This window comes from Camelus ferus, chromosome 17 (genome assembly GCF_009834535.1).
Source record: "Camelus ferus isolate YT-003-E chromosome 17, BCGSAC_Cfer_1.0, whole genome shotgun sequence".
Lineage (NCBI taxonomy): Eukaryota > Metazoa > Chordata > Mammalia > Artiodactyla > Camelidae > Camelus > Camelus ferus.
Window position 1 is genome coordinate 43,573,859 of NC_045712.1, and position 22,360 is coordinate 43,596,218.

Sequence of the window (22,360 nt, forward strand, 5' to 3'; positions counted from 1 at the left end):
TTTGCCTCTGAAAGGGCTTACTTCTGAACAAGTGGAACTTACTCCTAAAATGCTGTTGGTTCCCTGAGCTCACTCCTGATTGGTCCATTTCTACAAAGCTTGTTCCTAATTAGTCAACTTTTGTTATACCTTATTTGCATATGATGTTGCAAAGTGTAAAACTGGCAGCCTATAAAAGCCTGTGTAAATCTGCAGACGGGGTCCAGAGCTTGGAGTGTTAACTCCTCTGGGCCCGCGGCGTAATAAACCTGAGTTCTCCAACTCTCCAAGTGCTGCTTGGTCTCTCCCCCGGATCCAGGTTGCTGTTACAACTGAGCTGTAACACTGAGCTGTAACACATTTTTCTACAACAAAACATACTCATTTCATCCTCAAAAATGCCTTAAGGCGAGAGGTCATTATTATTCTTTTGTAAGGAAATCAGAGTAAGGAGGTGTTTAAAAATTGCTTACGGTCACACAGTAAGTAGAATGTGAACACAGGATTGACTCCAGCTTAACTACCCCTGAAGCACAAGGAAGTGGTAAACTGTGGTCCAGAGGAAGTGTGAGATCTCACGCTGGCTCACCTGCCCTCCCTGTGTGTCAGTTACCATAATATGGAACAGTTCCCAAAATAGCGAGACAGGGGGCGCTGCCTGTCTCTGGCAGGATAAGCAGAGTTTTAGTTGTATTCTTCAATCAGTGTTAATTCGGGCAGTAAATACATTTTTGGTTCCCTATTAGACCCTACAGGATGCTCAACTTTCATGAAAATTCCCAGTAGCAGTTTTACTGCTAATGTACTAACCATGCTTCTCAAAGTGTGGTCCCTGGACCAGCAGCAGCAGCACCATCACCTGCAGACCAGTAGGAAATGCAAATGTTCAAGCCCCACTTCGGCCCTGCTGAATCAGAAACCCCTGGGATGAGACCCAGCGGTCTGTGTTAACCAGCTCTGCACAGTAACATCTGAGTCACTCCTCTAAGGAATTTGGAGGTAGCACAAATGGAATTATTATTTTTTCACCTGGAACAACATTGACTACAGCATTTTTTTTTTCATTCTCTTTGTTCTTTAAAAAAATATTTTTACCTCATCTCCAAATCTTCATTCTCTTGTGGGATAAATTTGTACAAGGCAACATAGGTGTTCATCTGTAATGGGTCTTTGCAAAGAGGTCCCTGAAAGAGAAGATAAAAGTAAGAGAAGGAAGGAAGAAGACATGGAGAGAAGAAAGAAAATAGGAAATGGAGAAGCTAGATGTAATTCTAGGGAGTGGATCTTGTGTTAAAATATCTAACCGTTGTCAAAGACTTTATTTTTCATTTCCTAGCTGAGTTTGATCTCATTACAAACCATATGAAAATACTGCTGTAGAACTCTTTGTCAGAAATCCTAAATATTTTCATCAAAGCCATTTTTTGATACAGTTGTTCATGAAAGGTGATAACAGGCTTGGGCCCAGGCAAGAGAACATTCCCTCTATAGACAGGAGCCATGTGAATAGTAGCCAACAGCTTCCAATTCCTAAAATGGACTTTTTATCAGTTACCTTAAAGTTTGGTGTCTAGTGTATCAAAGGGACCCAGATATTTTCATCTGGGAACGAGTTCATTCCAGGAAAGAGCATAGATTTTGGCATCAGACTGATTTAGTATATATCATGGTACCACCATCTACTAGCTATGAAATCTTGCAGTAATAAAGATAAAAGCTGCCATTTTCAATAGCTGACTGTGTGCCAGGCCTTACAGTACCTGCATTAGCATACTCCAACCTGACAACAGCACCTGGGAGGTAGATTGTGTCCCCAGTTTGTAGACTATACAATAGCCTTATAAATGTTATACAAATATTAGTTGTTAATTATTAACTACATAAATGTTAATGTTATTTAAGTGTTTAGGCTTTACAATATACATAAATTTAAGATTCTACAATATATAATGTATTATATACTGTATCATTGTATATGTATATATTACATATGTAAATACAATTGTATAGTATATTGAAATACATAATAATATAATAAATGTATGCCATGTATAGAAGACATAAACCAAACTTGCAGACAGCTATTTTCTTTTTATCTATGATTTGCTTGGCTATCCAAGGCTCAATATTCTATTCTATTTATATATGTATATTTACATAAAATATAGTAGTATGTACTTATATGCTATAGTATGTAAGTACTATGTAAATAAAAGTCATAATATATAATTATATAATTTACACACTATAGAGCGTATATCAACTTGGATGTAACATACGTAACAAACAAAAGTGCACAGTATAATATTTATCCTTTTTACCTTGGATGCACTGTGATATTTCTGTTTGACTCCAAGCTACCTTTGCTATGGTATGTTACGCTTCATTACTCTCATCTCTGAAAATGCTAGTCTGGGATCCACTAAACTGATTTCATGACCCACTTGGGTGGTGACCTACAGTGTGACCTAAGGACCTCGTTCTGGTCTGTATTCCGTAATGTCCGTAAATACCTGGTGGTTTATGTTCTTTGCTTGGTCTCTGAAATCGTCAGTGCCATTTTCTGGGTACGTGAACACTGCAGGAGACAGGAAAAAGCAGGAGCTTTATGAATATGTTCTGCATGTTTTGGACACATGCTTGAAAGATGTGGTTTTATTTATTCTCTGCACCATAGCTTCAACTTGACCTCTCACTGCCTTTTCCTCATCCCCAGTGACCCAGCTCTTGTGTCATCTTCCATGTGATGCTTCCCCGCCTCCCCTGGCAGCAGTCTGCAGCACCCTCTCTGCAGACCCACACCGCTGTGCACACCTCCAGGCCGGCGTGCCCCCTCTTGCATCCCTTGGTCTCTTTTGGCAGAGTTATTCTCAGGAGCAGAAACCACATCATTCATCCTTGCTAAATGTATTGAATCATTTGTTAATGGGATGGTGGGTAAGGTATGCCTAGTTTAATTGTATTTGAATTTCCTTTCCTAAACAACACATTCTTTTATCTCTATTTACTATCTTGATTCTAATTCCTTTTCCTTATTATTTGCAGAGCAGTTTTATTTATTTATATACACACGTATATAAATAAAATGATTTCGTTAAGACCTGCAACACTTATTCTGGTATCTCTCCGAGCTGTAGTCTCATACATTTAATATTCTTCCACCACTTTTTAAAAATTGAAGTACAGTTGATTTACAATGTTGTGATAGTTTCAGGTGTACAGCAAAGTGATTCAGCTATATATATTGTGTGTGTGTGTGTATATATATATATATATTTTTTTTTTTAAAGGGACTTTTCCCCAGCTGGATTGATTATGTCTTTTTTTTTTAATTGAAATACAGTCAGTTACAATGTGTCAATTTCTGGTGTACAGCACAATGTCCCAGTCATGCATATACATACTTAGATTCATTTTCATCTCCTTTTTCATTAAAGGTTATTAGAAGATATTGAATATAGTTCCCTGTGCTATACAGAAGAAACCTATTTTTTAAAAATCTATTTATAGTGGTTAACATCTGCAAATCTCAAACTTCCAAATTTATTCCTTCCCACTCCCTTTCCCCCGGTAACCATAAGATTGTTTACTGTGTCTGTCAGTCTGTTTCTGTTTTGTAGATGAGTTCATAGTGTCCTCTTTTTCTTAGATTCCACATATAAATGAAATCATACAGTATTTTTGTTTCTCTTCTTGGCTTACCTCACGTAGAATGATGATCTCCAGCTCCATCCATGTTGCTGAAAATGGCATTATTTTATTCTTATTTTCATGGCTGAGTAGTATTGCATTGTATAAATATACCACAACTTCTTTATCCAGTCATCTGTCAGTGGACATTAAGGTTGCTTGCATGTCTTTGCTATTGTATATAGTGCTGCTGTGAACTGGGGTGCATGTGTCTTTTTGAATTAAGACTTCCCTCTGGATATATGCCCAGGAGTGAGATTGCTGGATCATATGGTAACTCTATTTTTTGTTTTTTGAGTAATCTCCATACGGTTTTCCATAATGGCTGCATATATATATATATATATTTTTTTTTTCTTTTTCTTTTTCAGATTCAGATTCTTTTCCATTACAGGTTATTACAAGATATTGATGATAGTTCCCTGTGCTCTACAGTAGGTCCTTGTTTTCTAGTTTCTTAATGGTATCTATATTCTATCTTGCAGATTTAAGCTTTAGTCTTAAACTTCAAACGTATTTCCTTGATCTCTTATTGTCAATGTACTGGGGCTATTATTCGGGGAAAAAAATTAAATAGTGGTTTCTCATTTAGTTTGTTCTTGGCATATAAATTCTCTACCTTTGGCATTTAAACAGCCACTCTGTGGCCTTTGGTAAAGAAAACGCCTGCTTAAAATGGGCAGGGGTTTTCACTGTCCACACACACAGCAGTGGGAGGTCCCTGCTGGGTGTGGGGGCCTCTGCCGTCGCCAGTTCAATCAGCCATATCTGCCTCGGAGACCAGCATCCCATATCTTCCTTAAACAAAAATAAAATGTGGCCAGTGTCTCCAAGTTGATACAACAGGGTTGTGGTGTTGATCTACCTTTTACATGACTTGCCATTCAAAAATAACACATGCTGCTTTAGTCTTCCCTCTGGTGTCCCTTGAGAGTATCCAGGGAATCAGCAGAGGAAGAACAACACACCCCGGAAGGCTCTGTCCCTACTGCAGTGAGTGCGCTGACAGTCTCCACTGTCCTTACAGTGGACTCAGTAGCCGTGCTGTAGAAAACCCGCTTCACATCAAGAGCCCCTGTCAGTGTCCCGATGCTTAGTAAACACCTGTTCTCCACGGTTTACAGTTCCAGAACCTGGGGTGCAATTCCATCATCCCTAGGAAGCCAGCATGCAGTCACTGAAGGAGCCCTGGACTGTAGGAAAGGGACAACGAAGGCCTGATCCTGCAGACCTTGTGTGTCTCAGTGTTTGGCCGTGTGCCTTCCTGGATTAAACAGAGTAGAGACTAGCAATACTTTTCTCTGGTTTTATGTGATTACCTGAAATCCTGGCATAAGACTGATTCTTTAAGTATAAAACTGGATGCATTTAAAGAATACTGAATCCTTGAATGGAAATATGCAAAGAAAATCTTCCTGGAAAATTCTTGATTGGCACTAAAAGGGGAACTACATGAGGTGTGTATGCAATATTTAGTTTGACAGATTTTACAATTTTGTAATTTCATATCATTTTAGGTTTTTATTGACTACCCATCAGCCATCTGGTTCAAAGTGTGCACCATTTTTGTGAGCTATGCTGAAAATTATTTGAAGTGACTACAAATGTGTTTTCAGCTATACGCTTGGAAGCAAAACTAGAACACTGCAAAAAATGATTTTTATAACCTAATCCTTCTGGCTATTTCAAAGACTTTGATTTGAAGGGACAGGCATTAAAAAAAAAAGAACTATTTCATCAAAAAATATATCAGACACCTTTTATGTTTGGTGCTTTAAATTCATTTTATGAGAAATTATTTGTTGATTTCACCCAGGAAAACATTCAAAGGCTATGTCCATCATGCAGGCATATTTTCTAAGGTTACATATGCAAAATGAATCTTTAGTTTTTGCTGGTCCCCAAAGGACTCTCCTCTTTTCCTTTTCCATATTCTGTCTTTTTTCACTGTGTAGTCCTGGGAGGCCCATGTCCACCCTGAGATGATGATTTAGTTTTTCCTCTTTCACCTGGTCACGTACAAGTTACGTTTTCCAGCTTATCTGACATTGACTCAAATTTGCATCCCTGGCGTAAGTTCGGCTTGGTAACTGTGCAGTGCCTTTCTCCAGTGCATTACTGGATTCAGTGTACTAAGATGGTTTTGTTTCAGCTTTCTGCATTTATATTTGAGAGGGAGGCTAGCCAGTGATTTTTTCCTGACACCGTCCTCGTTTGATTTTGAGGTCAGTGTCATACCAGCCCCATTAACTAAGTTAGACAATGATGCTGCCCATCCTCTTGGGTACTTTTTGATGTCCTGGAAGAGCTTATGTAATCTGGAAATTTTATCTTCCTCAAATGTTTGGTGGAATTTACTTATAAAGTTGCCTGGAACTGGTATTTTCATTGTACAAAAATTTAAAATATTGATTCCGTTTCTATCATAATTGGAAGCAGAGTCAAGTTGAGTCAGACTTTGGTCATGGATAACTTCCTTGGCAGCTGTCCAAAGGAAAACAGCTTTAAAAGTATTGGTGTGAAGGTGATCATAAGATTCTTTCCTCTCAGCCTATGCTATATTCTTCCTTTTAAAATGATTACTTTTTGTTTCGTCTCTCCCCTATTCTTAAAAAGTTGTTAGCAACTGCAAATTTTATTTTCCTTAAAGAACCATTCTTAGAATTTATTGACCTACCTGTGTAATTTAATAATTTCTGCTTTTACCTTTTTTTTTTTGTGGAGGGGAGGTAATTAGGTTTATTTTTTTATTTTATTGTTATTATTTTTAATTGAAGTACAGTCAGTTACAGTGTGTCAATTTCTGCTGTACAGCACAATGTCCTGAACATACATGCATATATTCATTTTCATTAAAGGTTATCGTAAGAGATTGAATATAGTTCCCTGTGCTATAAAGAGAAACTTAATTTTTTTTTAAATCTATGTTTATATATAGTGGCTAACATATGCAAATCTCAAACTCCCAAATTTATCCCTTCCCACCCTCTCTCCCCCAGTAACCATAAGATTGTTTACTATGTCTGCAAGAGTGTTTATGTTTTGTAGATGAGTTCATAGTGTCCTTTTCTTTTTTTTAGATTCCATATATGAATGTTATGTTATTTTTCTTTCCCTTCTTGGCTTACTTCACTTAGAATAACAATCTCTCGGTCTATCCATGTTGCTGCAAATGGCATTATTTTATTATTTTTTATGGCTGAGTAGTATTCAATTGTATAAATGTACCACAGCTTCTTTATCCAGTCATCTGTCGATGGACATTTAGCTTGTTTCCATGTCTTGGTTATTGTATATAGTGCTGCTGTGAACATTGGGGTGCATGTATCTTTTCGAATTAGAGTTCCTCCCAGATATATACCCAGGAGTGGGATTGCTGTATATATGGTAAGTGTATTTTTAGTTTTTTGAGGAATCTCCATACTGTTTTCCATAATGGCTGCACCAAAGGACGTTTCCACCAGCAGTGTAGGAAGGCTCCCTTTTCTTGACAGCCTCTGTAGCATTTGTTGTTTGTGGATTTTTGAATGATGGCCATTCTTGCTGGTGTGAGGTGATACCTCATTGTAATTTTGATTTGCATTTCTCTGATAATTAGCGGTATTGGGCACTTTTTCATGTACCTAATTGACTATTTGTATGTCTTCTTTGGAGAATTGCTTGTTTAGGTCTTCTGCCCAGTTTTGGATTGGGTTGTTTGTTTTTTTTCTTAAGTTGTACGAGCTGTTTATATATTCTGGAAATTAAGCCTTTGTCAGTTTTTGCAAATATTTTCTCCTGTTCCATAGGTTGTTGTTTTGCTTATGGTCTCCTTTGCTGTGCAAAAGCTTGTATGTTTAATTACGGTCCCATTTGTTTGTTTTTATTATTTTTAACAAAGCTACTAGGGATTGTAACCAGGACCTTGTGCATGCTCAGCATGCACTCTATTGCTGAGCTACACCCTCCCTGAATTCTGTTCTTATCTTTATTATTGCCATCCTTCTGCTTTCTTTGGGTTTGTTCTGTTTCTTTTTCTGAATATGATGCTTAAGATTGTTACTTTTCACATATATCCAGAAAGAACCCTACTTCAAAAAGACACCTGCACCCAGTGTCCATAGCAGCACTGTTTACAATAGCCAAGACATGGAAACACCCTAAATGTCCATCAACATATGACTGGATAAAGAATATGTGGTATATTTATACAATGGAATACTATTCAGCCATAAAAACCGACAGCATAACGCCATTTGCAGCAACATGGATGCTCCTGGAGAATGTCATTCTAAGTGAAGTAAGCCAGAAAGAGAAAGAAAAATACCATATGATATCACTTATATGTGGAATCTAAAAAAAAAAAGAACATAAATACAAAACAGAAACAGACTCATAGACATAGAACACAACTTGTGGTTGCCAAGGGGCAGGGGTGGGAAGGGACAGAATGGGATTTCAAAATTTGTACATACTGACAGGCATATAGAATAGATAAACAAGATTATACTGTATAGTACAGGGAAATATATATAAGATCTTGTGATAGCTCACAGTGAAAACAAAAAAGTGACAATGAATATATGCATATTCATGTATAACTGAAAAATTGTGCTCTACACTGGAATTTGACACAACATTGTAAAATGACTATAACTCAATAAAAGAATGTTTAAAACAAATTAAAAAATGACAGTTTCCATTAAAGAAAAGATTATTACTTTTCAGCCTTTCTTATTTTTTAATAGAATAATAGCTAGAATTAGATAGAATAGTAGATACTTAAGGCACAATTTTAGCTGCATTCTTCATTTTTGTATGTAGTGCTTACATTATTTAGTTGTATGTATATTTCAATTTTCATTATGAATTCTTCTTTGACACACGAGCTTTTTAAAAGTATGTTTTTAATTTCCTAAATTATGGATTTTCCCTGCTATCTTTTGACTATTGATTTCTATCTTATTTGCACTGTAGTCAGAAAGATGCATTCTATATCATACTAATTTGCTAACAAGTGATATTATTAGTGAAATTTATGAAGCTTGCTTTATGGCCCAGCTGGTGATCAATTTTTATAATAGTTCCGTGTGTTCTTAGAAACTTACTTTTTATTGAAGTATAGTTGATTTATAATATTGTTAGTTTCAGTTGTAAAGCAGAATGATTGTTATATGTGTGTATATATATGTATGTGTATATATGTGTGTGTACACATGCGTGCGTGTGTGTGCACGCACACACACACACACAAACTGATGTATCCCAGCTTTGGCCCTTTATTGCCCCTGCATGGGACCTGCTATTCCCCAATCTGAGGCCCCAGGGTTGTGCACAGTAAACATTGGTCCTCGCCTGCTTCTCTCTCTGGATTTGTGCTTTATTGTCACTTCTAGACTAAGGAATTGCCTTCCTTTGCTGCCAGCTCATACAGTAACTATAAATTATTTAAAAATTTGTTCTCTTAGTAGTTTTAGGAGTGCTAAACTGGGAAAATTTTCTCTGAACATTCAGCCATCCACAGAGCTGGAATGAGAATATTCTATGTTTTTCAAGAGACCTTTACCTGGTCTAGAAACTAAGTGTTTGTTGCAAAAAACACACCATAAATATTTGCGTCTGTAATTTTGGAATTTTCCATTGAAGGGGGACCAGAATCAGGGCATCTGCCTAAAAAGCCATTAAAATATATTTGCTGCTTTTTTTGGTGTGTGAGACAACTCAAAATTTGAGATAGTGAACCAGCTTATGCTAAAGCAAGGATAAATTTTCCAAATCGGAGCTTGCCTTTTTTCTTTCTGGGCAATTTTTTTTTTTTTTTTTTTTTGCTTTAGTGCAAAATAAGGTAATATTGGCCTTAGTAATATCCTCAAGTGGATGTGATTAGCCCAGTCCTTTTCAAAGACTATTTTTATGGATTTGTCTGGCTTCCCTTCTAAGACAGTTATGACCATGTACAGTCACACTGAAGTGCAATTATTGAAGGCAGCCAGTCATGTCATTATTTGGCATTTCCAGCTAAAACAGAGAGCCTAGATTTTACGTCTCCCTCTGCTCATCACCTTGCTTCCAGCAGAGTTTCTGGCAGTTAAGCCAAAGGTGAAGACCAACAACTCTCCCCACGTCTATTTCTGATGCATCCAACAATAGTGTTTAAAAAAAATGGGAAATACTCAGACCTGCCTGCCCCAAGAGCTTTTATCATGAAAGAGAGAAAGCAGAGGCTGCACTCTTAGCAGTAAAGATGTATGAATTGTCCTTGCTTCTGAGCTGACTTTGGAAATATTCCTCAAGGACTCTGACATAACACCTGGCTGGCAGAAATGATAGCTGTGTGCACCGTATGTTTTTTTAGAGCATACATGAGACAGGTAGTGCAGAACTGAAGCTTTCCTTGCCGAGACTATGCGAAGCCTGGTGGGAACCTGGACCATAGAAGCAGGCTGGTTTCTCTGTGTTGTTTCCCAAACTGCATGGACAGAGCATTAACTCCAAATCAAAGGAACATGTTTTGAAGCAAACTGCTGCATAATTAATCCCCCTCGCTTCAAAGAGGGCATGTCAAGAAAGCTACTGCTGATCAAAGGAATAGTTAATAAATATCCAAAGCTTTTAGAGACTTATTGCTTGCTAGGGTCTTTCAAAAGATTTCTTTGAACAGGACTGTGAGAGTGCTCCTTAGCTTATGCTCTTTTTTAAGAGACAACAAAAAATCAATTTTATGTCTCTTGAGTGTATTACTCCATGTCTCAGTTTCCTTATCTACACAGTATCTGTTGTGTGTATGTCTCTGTGTCTGTGTATCTCTGTGTTTTAGGACTAAATGGTCTCTAATCCCTGCTTCTCAAATGTTAACAAGCATAGGAATTACAAATTCATATGGAAATTCTGATGCTAGGGTCTGGGGCAGCCTGAGATTCTGCCTTTCCAACAGGCTCGCGAGTGATGCCCAGACGGCTGGTCTATGGGCCACAGATGAGGTAGTGAGTGTCTCTAAGTTCCATCTCTGACACTTTGGGACCTTATGATGACTTCATGAATAGCAATCATGCTTCATATTAGTGATTCTTAAATACAGCTCTTCATATTATAAAATTGTAACAAGACCACTTTTTGAATAAAGAAATCCCCAGGGAAAATAGAGACCTTAACTCCTGAGGAATGGGTGACAACATCAATATACCTGGACCAGGAGGCATGATGTGGGGAAGGAAGTGATGCGTACGTGCTGGGCGTGATGTTAAAGAACAGGAGATAAAATTTGTCAACAGACTGGATACGAGGTGTGAGAACAAGGGTGCCAAGGCTGATGCTGAAATTCTGCCAGTTCATCTAGTAGAATGCCGCTCCTACGACAGCAGGAGCAACTGGGGAAGAACCAGTTTGGGTTGGTGGAGAAGTGAGTGAGGGAATCAACAGTCCATTTGGGTGTGTTAACATTTTTTTTCCTAGTTCTTTTTTTTTTTTTTAACACCTTTATTGTGGTATGATTCCTGTACAGTAAACTACACATATTTCAGATATACAATTTGATGAATTTTGATAGATGTATACGCCAATGAAACTACCACCACGATCAAGATAGCTAACTTTTCTATCACTCCCCAAGAGATGAAAATTTCGAACTCCTAATTTATCCCTTCCCACCCTCTTTACCCTCTGGTAACCATAAGTTTGTTCTCTATGTCTGTGAGTCTGTTTCTGTTTTGCAGATAAGTTTATTTGTGTCCCTTTTTTTAAGATGCCACATATAGGTGATATAATATGGTATTTTTCTTTATCTTTCTGAATTACTTAGAGTGACAATCTCCAGGTCCATCCAGGGTGTTGCAATGACACTGTTTTATAATTTTTTATGGCTGAGTAGTAGTCCATTGTATAAACATACCACAGCTTCTTTATCCGTTTATCTGTCAATGGACATTTGGGTTGTTTCCGTGTCTTAGCTATCGTATATAGTGCTGCTGTGAACCCGGGGGTGCATGTGTCTTTTTGAATTATATTTTTCTCCTGATACATGCCCAGGAGTGGGATTGCTGGATCACATGGTAAGTCTGTATTTACTTTTTTGAAGAATCTCCATACTGTCCTCCATAATGGCTGCACCAGTTTACATTCCCACTAACAGTGTAGGAGGGTTCCTTTTTCTCCACACCCTCTCCAGACTTTTGAATGCTGGCCACTCTGAAGACTAGTGTGAGGTGATACCTCATTGTAGTTTTGATTTGCATTTCTCTTAACAATCAGTGATGTTGAGCATCTTTTCATTTGCTTGTTGCCCATCTGGATGTCTTCTTTGGCGAGGTGTCTATTTAGATCTTCTGCCCATTTTTTGATTGGGTTGCTTGTTTTTTTTTCCATTGTGTGAGCTGTTTGTATATTTTGGAAATTAGTCCCTTGTTGGTCACATCATTTGCAAATACTTTCTCCCATTCTGTAGGTTTTGTTGATGGTATGCTTAGCTGTGCAAAAAAGCTTTTAAGTTTAATTAGGTCCCATTTGCTTATTTTTGCTTTTATTTCCATTACTCCAGGAGCTGGTTTGAAAACAATATTGCTGTGATTTATGTCCAAGAGTGTTCTACCTGTTTTCCTCTAGGAGTTTTATAGTATCTGCTCTTCATTTAGGTCTTTAATCCTTTTTTTTTTTTTTTCTGTATATGGTGTTAGACAGTGTTCTAGTGTGTCTTTTACAGGTAGCTGTCCAGTTTTCCCAGCACCACTTGTTGAAGAGAGTCATTTCTCTATTGTCTATTCTTGTCTCCTTTGTCACAGATTAACTGAGCGTAAGTGAGTGGGTTTATTTCTGGACTTTGCATCCTGTTCCATTGATCTGTGTGTGTGTTTTTGTGCCAGTACCATACTGTTTTGATTACTGTACCTTGGTAGTATAGTCTTTGTACAATTTCAATTAAATTTACTTAGGCTTGCTTTGTAGGCCAACATGTGATTGATCCTGGAGAATGTTCCATGTGCACTTGAGAAGAATGTGTGTTCTGTTGCTTTCAGAGGGAGTGCTCAACAGATAGATCGTCTGGTCTAATGTGCCATTTAGGGCCTGCATTTCTTACTGATTTTCTGTCTGGATGATCTGTCCATTTGATGGAAGCGGGGTGTTAAGGTCCCACTATTACTGTGTTATTGTTGATTTCTCCTTTAACTGCCTTATATATTGAGGTGCTCCTATGTTGGCTGCATATATATATTTACAATTTTTATATCCTCTTCTTGGATTGGTCCCTTGAGCATTATGTAGTGTCCTTGTCTCTTGTAACAGTAGTTTAAGATCTATTTTGTCTGATAGAAGTTTTGCTATTCCAGCTTCATTTAGGTGTCTGTTTGCATGGAATATCTTTTTCCGTCCTCTCACTTTCAGCCTGCAAGTGTCTCTAGCTCTGACGTGAGTCTCTTAGAGACAGCATATATATGGGTCTTGTTTTTGTATCCATTCAGCCAGTCTATGTCTTTTGGTTGGAGTGTTTAATCCACTGACATTTAAGCTAATTATTGATACATGTTCTTATTGCCATTTTGTTAACTGTTTTGGGTTTGTTTTGTAGGTCTTTTTTTTTTCTTTTTGTTCTCTTTTCTTGTGGTTTGATGACTAGAGAAGCTCCTTTAACATTTGTTGTAAAGCTGGTTTGGTGGTGCTGAATTTTATTAGCTTTTGTTTATCTGTGAAGCTTTTGATTTCTCCACGAAATCTGCATAGAGCCTTGCTGGGTAAAGTATTCTTGGTTAAGTTTTCCCCTTTACATCACTTTCAATATATTTTCTCCTTATCCTTAATTGTTGTCAGTTTGATGGCTATGTGCCTTGGTGTGTTCCTCTCTGGGTTGATCCTGTGTGGAACTCTCTGAGCTTCCTGGACTTGGGTGGCTGTTTCCTTTCCCAAGTTGGGGAAGTTTTCAGCTTGGGTGTGTTAACTTGAAGATGCCTGTCCTCCATTCAGGTGGCCATGTCCAGCAGGCTGCAGGCACCCGGAGGCAGCAAGGGGCCTAATGCTAGAAGTGAAGTTTCAGGGTCACTGACATATGGATAGTATTTACATTTGTTATCTCACTTAAAGATCCCAACCTTGTGGATTTAGTGTTATTATTACCTTCACTTTAGAGGTCAGGTGACTGAGGCAGAGAGAGCCTAGGCCGCTGCTGGAAGGCCTCACAATCCCTGAGTGAAGTCCAGCAGTAAGGAGGGGCCAAGGACAATGTCTGGTACAATTAGCGATGAAGCTGTCGGCGATTGGGTGAAAGTGTCAGGGGAAGAAGGCGGGCAGAAATCAGACTGAGGGGACAGTGGCTGAGGGGACTTGAATCCATGAAATGCAGACCTGGTTTCTGTACAAACCTCTGGGGAGTTTGTTACTAAGATACTGATGAACTTCGGGGATGCTGGCTGGATTCGGTTGCTGGATGTGCACAGCTGGCCAGACTTGGGCTGGGTGGTCCTGCAGTGTTACTGCCTGGCTGGGAGGTTCCCCTGGTGGCTGGCTCTCTGATTCATCTCTCTATTGTCACTGCTAAGTCCTCAACTAACACCTGCATCAGTCTGAATGCACAGGTTTCCCCATGTGACACCTGCCTAGCGGTGTGTTTCAGCAGGTGTGTGCGGGTTGGCAAAGGGGGCCCTGATAGATGAAGCAGGGTCGGGGGGTGGGATCACAGAGGCACTGTCCCAACCAGCAAAGAGCCATGATGAATTCCTAGAGCTAAGGAAGTGGTACCTCATAAAACCGCTGCTGGCAAAGCAGCTATGGGGTGTTCGATGCAGGTCTTGAGCTTCCTATCTGGAAAAGGCAGGGACAAATAGTCAGGAGGACAATCTGTCCAAGGTAGCACACCCCTGGGCTTCACCTGTGGGGATTAGAATTGGGAGGGTAACTTCTGCTGGGAGAATGCATTCAGCCCAAGGCAACAACGCAAGGTAGGACCTGCAGCCTTGCTGTGTTATGAGTGACCCGAGGACAGCTTGGTGACCTACGCAGTTTTGCTGGTGGTAGTAAATACTTCATAAATATTTTTTTGAAAAATGAGGGGAAATGAAGTAGTTGTTGACGTCATAGAGGCTCAGCATCAAGATTCAAGCGTAAGGGGCTGGTTATGTGTAAGTTCTGCTTTAACAGGTGTGGTTTTTTTTTCTTTTTCCATCAATCTTAGCAAACAATAGCATGTAGTTAGCATTTAATACATACTTTAGAAATTACTGTAAGAAGGGCTTAAGCTATTAGAAAACCAAGTGCTATTAATAAAGAACGTCTGCCTAGATGTGCAGATCAGGTTCTGAGTGAGTCTTAGTTACCTCTGCTGGGGAGGAGCCAGGGTGAGGCCCCCACGCCCCCGCATCACCCCCGACCTGAGCAGGCACTTTACCTGAGTACTTCCGGTGTAGCGTGGAGTGACTGACTTCTCTCTGGGATGGTTTGCTCATCCAGCATAGGTCAGTGGGGGAAATGACATGTGAACAGAAAGGTCTGGAAGTGACTCCTAAACCCCAGTACAGCTATGTCCTTAGGGCATGAGAACTCAGGAGATGGAACTCAGGGAGTATTATAGTCAAATTCCTGAAACCCACCTGTAATTAAGCCCAGTTTCTGTCCAGAATATCAAAACGTGCCCAGATTGAACCCCAGAGCTGGCAGAGAAGGAGAGGGGCCTGGAAGTCAGCTGCCACTGCCTGCTGACCCGGACGATGGAGGATGTGATTCCTGTTCGCGCCGGGGCGGTGCCTGATCTCCACGCCCCAACTTACCGCTGTTGCTGCGTTTCCGTAGGTCGTACCCGCCTCCTGGCCTGTCAGCTTCTTCAGGAACCTCCACGAGATCTGAAGTCTTGGGGAAAAGAGGGAACAGCATGGAATGGGCAAAATTATTTCAGTGGCCAACTAAGCAGAGATTTTGATATCAGTAGAAGAACTAAGATGAAATTTGCATGACACTGTCTTAAGAATTGCATCACTGCTCTCTGGAGGGCAGTTTTTGTGTGAAACTAGAGTGTACCTTGTCTTAGAAAGGGCTGAGAAAATGTGAGCAATGGCTGTATTCTTGAGCTGGGGTGCAGCCAGGAGAACGGGACACAGCTGGGACTTCCCTGCTTCTGCCCATTGTTGGGCTCAAACCTTTCTCTGCGTTGGCAGCTCTGCTACCCAATGCTGGTGGGAAGGGAGGGGCAGAGTACACGGAGTCGAGGAGCAGGAGACCAAGAGCCTGGTCTCTGAGGAGGAAAGTAAAAGGATGTTTGGATGTTGGCAACAGGCAGTTAACCTTTAATGGTCCAAGGCACTTGGAGGTCCCTTTGGAGGCTGCCTGGCTCCCTACAGACTCCCGCCAGGATTCATTTAGGTAGAACCCACAGTCTGCCCAGCCCGGGGCCACAGCAGGTGAACCGAGGGAGGAAGAAGACAATTACAGAGGTTCTGTGAGGCGAATCAGAGCCACTGCCGGAGCTGCCCTTCTTTGTCCTCTGGGCCAGGGAGGTGCCGAAGCGGAGGGTCTCGTACACGGGGTCCACCTTATTGCCACAGGCTGCAACGGAAAAGAAGGCTCATCTGAGAAGGGTTTCCTCAAGTCACTGTCAGGGACACCGCCAACCACCTGTCACACATCCTGGGTTAACAGCACCGGGAAGTAGGTTCTGCACGACAGACACACTAACCCCTGGGAAAACGGGGCTTTTTTGGTCAAACTTTCCTCGCAGATGTGCCCCCCCATGACGTGTGCCCATTTTCCAGGCCCCTCCCCTGCACTGTCTGCTCTCAAACGCTTCCTAACTGATTGGTTTTTTCTTTTGTTATCCATCCCCAGGATGCCAAGGTCAAGATTCTTCCCAGAGACCAGCTTTATTTCCTCTAGCGAAAGGCTCTGCTTACCAAGGTAGGAAGTCTTGTGACATAAAGTCTGCAGTAGGAGGTAAGTGTTTGGAAAGAATCTGATGTTACCAGCCTTCCTGAATTTCTAATGAAAAACCATCTGGTTTATATATTTCTAGTTTAAAACTTGCTTCCCCTGCCCCCACCCAAAGCAAACATAAACGCGGAGATTTTCAGAAAGAGAGAAACAATAGAAGTAAACTGCAAGTTATTGTTAAAAAATACATTAAGCCAGAAAGATCTATAAAATATAAGACATTTTTTTGTCCTCACTAAAGAATAACTGATACTCACTGAGTCCCTTCCAAGCATTGGTTTATAATGCGTATATATATTTTACAAAAATTATGAAAAGCAACCATGGCTGTTTTCATTTCATAGGGCCCAATGGGTTGAGTAACTTGTTCAGACACAGAGTTGGCCGATGGGGAGGCTGGGCTTTGACCCAGGTCTGGGCTGCCGTCCTCAAAGCTCTTTTCTCCCCACCAGGCTGCTGACGGCTGGCAGAGTCTATCCGCAGCCTTTGGGGCTTGAGTGCCTTTCAGGCTTCACCAGGGGGAGGACAAAAGTTCCTGGAGAATCTGGTCCACTTTATGCTTTCCCTCCAGCAAAAACACACGACCATAACTCAGTTCGCCACCAAACCAATGCACACACACAGCCCTCGCTGGTATTGTGGCCCTGGGACCTGGGAGAGGAGCAGCCACCAGTGTTGATGTTGCTGCCCCCAACCCAACTCAACCCATCCATGTCCCAACTCACCAATGGGCATAACTTCTTTAATGCATCCAAACTGTTCATGAATGAGCAAGGGGGAGCTGTAGTAACGCCGAAACCCCTTTGGCTGGAGAGAGAATGAGAAAGAGAAGGGCCTAATGTCACTGATGAAAGGAGACAACCACACAAGAACTCTCAAAACGAAACTAGTTGGTTTCTCCAGGGGCACCTCCCTATCTCCCGTTAAGAAGCTGACATGTCCTATAATTTATCCCTGGGGGAGGTACAGGTGCCAATGGAGCAAAACTCCATCCAGAAAGCAAGCCCCCCCAGCCCTGCCCCTCCCTGTCGGGCATGGGCAAGCAGACCTCACAGGTAGACCTCAGGTCCCTGGTATGTCTCATGAGCTCTGCTCAGAATTGGGCGCTGTGTGTTCCAGGTTCCTTTCTGTTTTCCTGACTTCTCATCACGGTCTTTGCCTTGGCTTGTGGGCATCACCATTGGAGGAGGAGGAGGGGAGCAAGTGAGGCGGGGGGTTTCGAGAAGAGGACATTGCCAATGAGGGTAAGGAGGTGAGCTCTTTAAGAGTCTTGCTTACTGTCTCCCAGTGTTAGAAGGGAACTTAGGGGCCCCGCCTCTACTAGAATCCCAGAATCCTCTCCAGTGTTCCTTGCAAGTTGTATCTTCCTGTGAACACTGCCAGTGCTGGGGGCTGGGTAGGAGGAGCTCTCACTCACCCTGGAGGCAGGACTTTGGTGACATTATCTCTGATTAAGGCTTGGTACCTACTGACCCTAGGTCTTTTCCCTGGAGCCACAGAGAACAATGGAATTCTTCCTCTGGGTGACAGTTCTTGAATTTTTTTGAAGACAGTTCTCATGCCCTCAGTATCTCTAGGGTAGACATTCTGGGTCCCTTCTAGAGTTCCTTGGCCATCCTACTTTCAGATATCCTGAGAAGTGCCCTGGGTTGCTTTTTATCAATGTGTGGCACCAGTCCTGAAGCCCACGCCCCTGAGATGGGATGGTGAGTGCAGAACGGGCCAGGCCGAGCCCACCTCCCTTGGTTTGGCCACCATGATCTGTGAAGCAGTGTAGATTTCCACTAACTGCCCCACAGACATGGAGCAAGTAATCTCTAGCCCATTCTTGACACCCACTGAGCTGTCAGCCAATTAAGTGTGAGGTGAGGGCAGCCAACCACCCTCATCATCCTGGGGCTGAGGGGGTTACTAGGATGCCTGAATTTTACTTTTAAAATCCAGACAGTCCCAGAGGTAGAACTTCTGGTGTAAAAACTGAGAAACTCCCAACCCAAGTCAGGCTGCTGTCCACCCTATTAAGGACCCTGGATCCTTTTCACAAGTGAAACATGCACATCTGAGGCTGACAAAGCTCTCCCCCTGCTCTATCATTACGCCAACCAGGAAGCCAAGTTCGCCAACACAAGATTCGGGGCTACCTTCTTGGTGTCCCGGGTGCTGCCAGGAAGGGGTCTGAATGGAGTGATCTGACTGGGCAGGGTGGAGCCCTGCACAGGGGGTTCCAGGGCACACTCCCAGCCCAGGCCCTTACCAGCTTGCCCATGCACCGCTGGGGCTCCAGGCCGTCCACGCACTTGTGGTGGATGCTCATCTTACAGGCCTTGCAGCGCAGCCCGTGTTTAGCAGTAGTTCCTGTTGGAGAGACGGTGAGCTCTGGTTAGGCTACAACCTACTCTTTTTCCTGGTAACTGGTCTGAACTCACTGAAAAAGTGATTGGTCCCAGAACCCAGGCAGTTCTTCTGACTTTTGTATGAAGCTTTCAGAATGGACAAAATGTCATGGGAGATGCCACTCCCATTCTTCCACGTTTTTCTACCGAAAGTCTCGCCTCTGGTTTCCCTCCAGTCCTTCCCTGTTCATTCCTCTAGGAAATCGCAGCCCCCTCTGCTTCCACTGTTTTCTCAATTCAAGCCTGCAAATCCTACTTTCTTTGCTCTTCATAGAGGTCACATTTCTGTTCATAGAGGTCACATTTCTGCTCTCCTGGAAGTGTTGCTGAGTAGTCCAACTCCTGAAATTCTGCTCCCTTTTGCTGGAATTCCCATCACAGGGTTTGAACTGTTGGGCAGACTATCTGGAGGATGACCAACAAAGAGGGGAACCGTGTGGTCTGCATGGAAGTGGGGCTGAGGATGCTCTTCAGTGGCGGAGAGATGGGAGTGACTGAGGACAGAGAGTCACATAGGCAAGGCCTGCACTCCAAAAGCTTGTCAGGAAAAGGATGTGGGAATATTTCCTGTGGATCACATGTGGCTATGTGGAATGCTGCCCGAGAAGACCACCTTGAAAGGCAGTGGGAACCCCTATACGTCAGTGGAGTTGAGGAATTAATACGTCCAAGTACCATGACACGTGAGGCCACAGATCTCCCACTGTATGTACCACAGCTGACTACAGACACACAATGACGATACCCCAAGTGGGGAACATCCACCCTCTTCACCACCACTGCCTCCTCATCAAAACCACCCCCATCCCTTGTCTAGACTGAATCTGGATTGAACTGCCTTCATCTGTTTTCCCCTCCCTCCAGCGTGTGTAGCAGGACCAGAGTTATCTACAGATGTGCTTGAATCCCCTCCTCCTCTTGCTTAGCTTCTCTCAGTGGCTCTGCCTGCCTTCCTGATGTTGCACAAAATGCTCACCATGGGGGCAAGACTTTGTAGGTTTCTAACTATCTCAGGCCAGCCTGTCTTGTTCACCAGGGTCTAACCACGTGACCTTCATCAAGTTCTTTAAATGCACAAGCTCTTTAAACCCTCAGGGTCTTTACGCGCGGTGCCTGTGTGCCTGGAATGCTGTGTCCGTCACTCTTCCCTTGTTTCACTGCTCCTCGTGCTTTGAGGTTGCCCGTCATTTCGCCAATGAAGCCTTCTTGGAGACATTCCACTTCCCCCGTCTAACGTGTCTTTTCCTAGCACTCTGTTGTTATCTTTCATGGTATTTATCACAATGACTATTTGAGAGTTTGTTTTTGTCTGCCTTTTCCTCTGGATTATGAACTCAATGAAGCTAAGGATGGAATCTGTCCACAGTAGACCCGGCTCTGGGTATGAATAAATAAGTAAGTATTAAAGAAATTAACGAACCAATTCTTCTGTAGGCACACATGCACTGAAGTCAGTGGTGACTGATTTAGATAATTAATTGAAGTTGATTTCATCGATGATGTAGAAATGGCATTCAAGAGCGAAAAGAGGACTTGCAGATCATCTCTATGATTTTATTTCACAGATGAGAAGCCTGAGGGTCCAAGCAGCAAAATGACTTGCCTCAGGTCAGAGGAGGTCCTGCCTGAAAACACCCTCCACAAAGGCATCACTGAACACAAACCACGTCTGCTGTTATAACCACAGAAAGGCGAAGTGACATATAAACACCATGAATTATCAGGTAGGTGTGCTTGTTCATAAATACTAGCTGGAAAGTCTTTTTCTTTTTAAGAATAACCACTTAGCTGAACAATTGCAATGCCTTCAAAAGGCTGGACTTTGGAAGCAGTAACTTAATTTTTGTTTTCAAATAGAGAATGCTATTTGTGTCTTATGTGAAAATCTAAGTGAAAGCTTCAAAGAGGAAAGTTATTTCTTTGTGTGCTAGACTCTGAAATAGAGCCATTATATATTACGGTGTATTTTCCCTCAGACCTGAACACCATAATTTCAGTTCTCCTTGTTTGTTCTAATATACTCCACTGTATGAGTCAGACCACCAGCAATTACTCGGTTTTAGGTGTTCCAATTCCTACTCTGGAATACAAGAGTGGCTGAAGAGGAAAGCTTGTATTCTGTGGCTCAGAGAATAGTTCAAAGGAAAAATTCACATCCCAGCAGTGGCATTAGGTTACTGTAGCAAGATGCGGAGCAGCCGTGGACCAATCTGTTGTATTACTACTGCCCTCTGTCACAGAGGCAGCACTGAATGTGACCCTCGTGCCTCAGTAGGGCAGGAAAAACATGGTTTTAAATTTGAGTATCTCTCAGGCTGGCTCTTGAAACTTAAGGAAACTACTACCATTCTTGGAGCCTCAGCTGTCTCATTATCAAATGGGAACGTCAGCAACTACTCTAAAGGTTGCTAATAGTAGCAGCATCATAATATATGCAAAGGGGATTGCAGGGGGTTAAATACTTGGAAACAAAGAGATCTCTGGACTTGGAGTAAACACGGTGGACTGGCCAGCCACTCAGTAAGAACTGCCCACTTGCTCATACCCAAACCCCACTAAAATTAGTAAGAGTAAAAAGATGATACAAATTCCAAATAACAAGGTTACTGGGAGGAGTGGTGAGAGTAGAAGAGCACGCACTTGGAAGACAGCCACCGGAGGTATGGTAAGCAATTCAGCAGAAGAGAGGATGGTTGAATTTCCCAAGAAGAACTTGGAATATAGAAGGCCACAGGGCTTACAAAACTGCAGGATTTCAAAATTCTGAGAAAATGATTCCCAACCTAGAATTTTATATCCAGCCAAATTATCAACAAGTATGAAGGCAGAATAAACAGCTATTCAGAGCTCCAAGAATTAAAAATATTTACTTCCCATGTACTCTCTCTTAGAAAGTTACTGAAGGATGTGCCTCAGAAAGATGAATAAGTAAATCAAGAAAGAGAAAAATATCAGCTTCAGTGCACAACAGAAGACCTACCCAGAGGAGAGGTGAATGATATGCCCATATGACCACACTGTAACAGCCCTAGACAAGAGCCATAGATGAATTAAGGGAGTAGACGTGGGGAAAAACACGGAACTTGAAAGTTTACTGGTACTTTTTTAGATTTGGATATTATAATAGACATGGCATTTGACAGATACATGGGAGCATATGGGGGGAAAAAAATCCCAATCATAGGTGCACGAAAAGTCCAGGAAATGAAAATAGAAAACTTGTGGAAGGAAAGAAACGTAATCATCGTACACTTCTTGATTTGGAAGATAGCAGTAGTCATGATAGTGTATACACTGACCATTTAGTTAACACAGAACTGTGATAAAAAGACCTGGGAAGATGAGAGAGCAAGGGAGCAGCCAAGATTGTGACAGAACTCCTGCGGGAAGGTGAGATGGAGGAAGAGGGGAACAGGCAC

General features: G+C 41.8%; 1 protein-coding gene across 3 annotated transcripts in view; it reads right to left on the bottom strand.

The window, feature by feature from the left end:
* The window catches only part of STAC (SH3 and cysteine rich domain), a 198,787-nt gene that overhangs the window by 23,972 nt on the left and 152,455 nt on the right, over nucleotides 1–22,360 (bottom strand). For all 3 annotated transcript variants that reach the window (XM_032459291.1, XM_006188360.3, XM_032459292.1), the window contains 6 exons: nucleotides 18,803–18,903; nucleotides 17,274–17,355; nucleotides 16,052–16,167; nucleotides 15,396–15,474; nucleotides 2,493–2,557; nucleotides 1,075–1,163 (listed from right to left, as the gene is read on the bottom strand). In XM_032459291.1, the coding sequence (XP_032315182.1) occupies nucleotides 1,075–1,163; nucleotides 2,493–2,557; nucleotides 15,396–15,474; nucleotides 16,052–16,167; nucleotides 17,274–17,355; nucleotides 18,803–18,903 (532 nt within the window). The remainder of the gene's footprint in view (nucleotides 1–1,074; nucleotides 1,164–2,492; nucleotides 2,558–15,395; nucleotides 15,475–16,051; nucleotides 16,168–17,273; nucleotides 17,356–18,802; nucleotides 18,904–22,360) is intronic.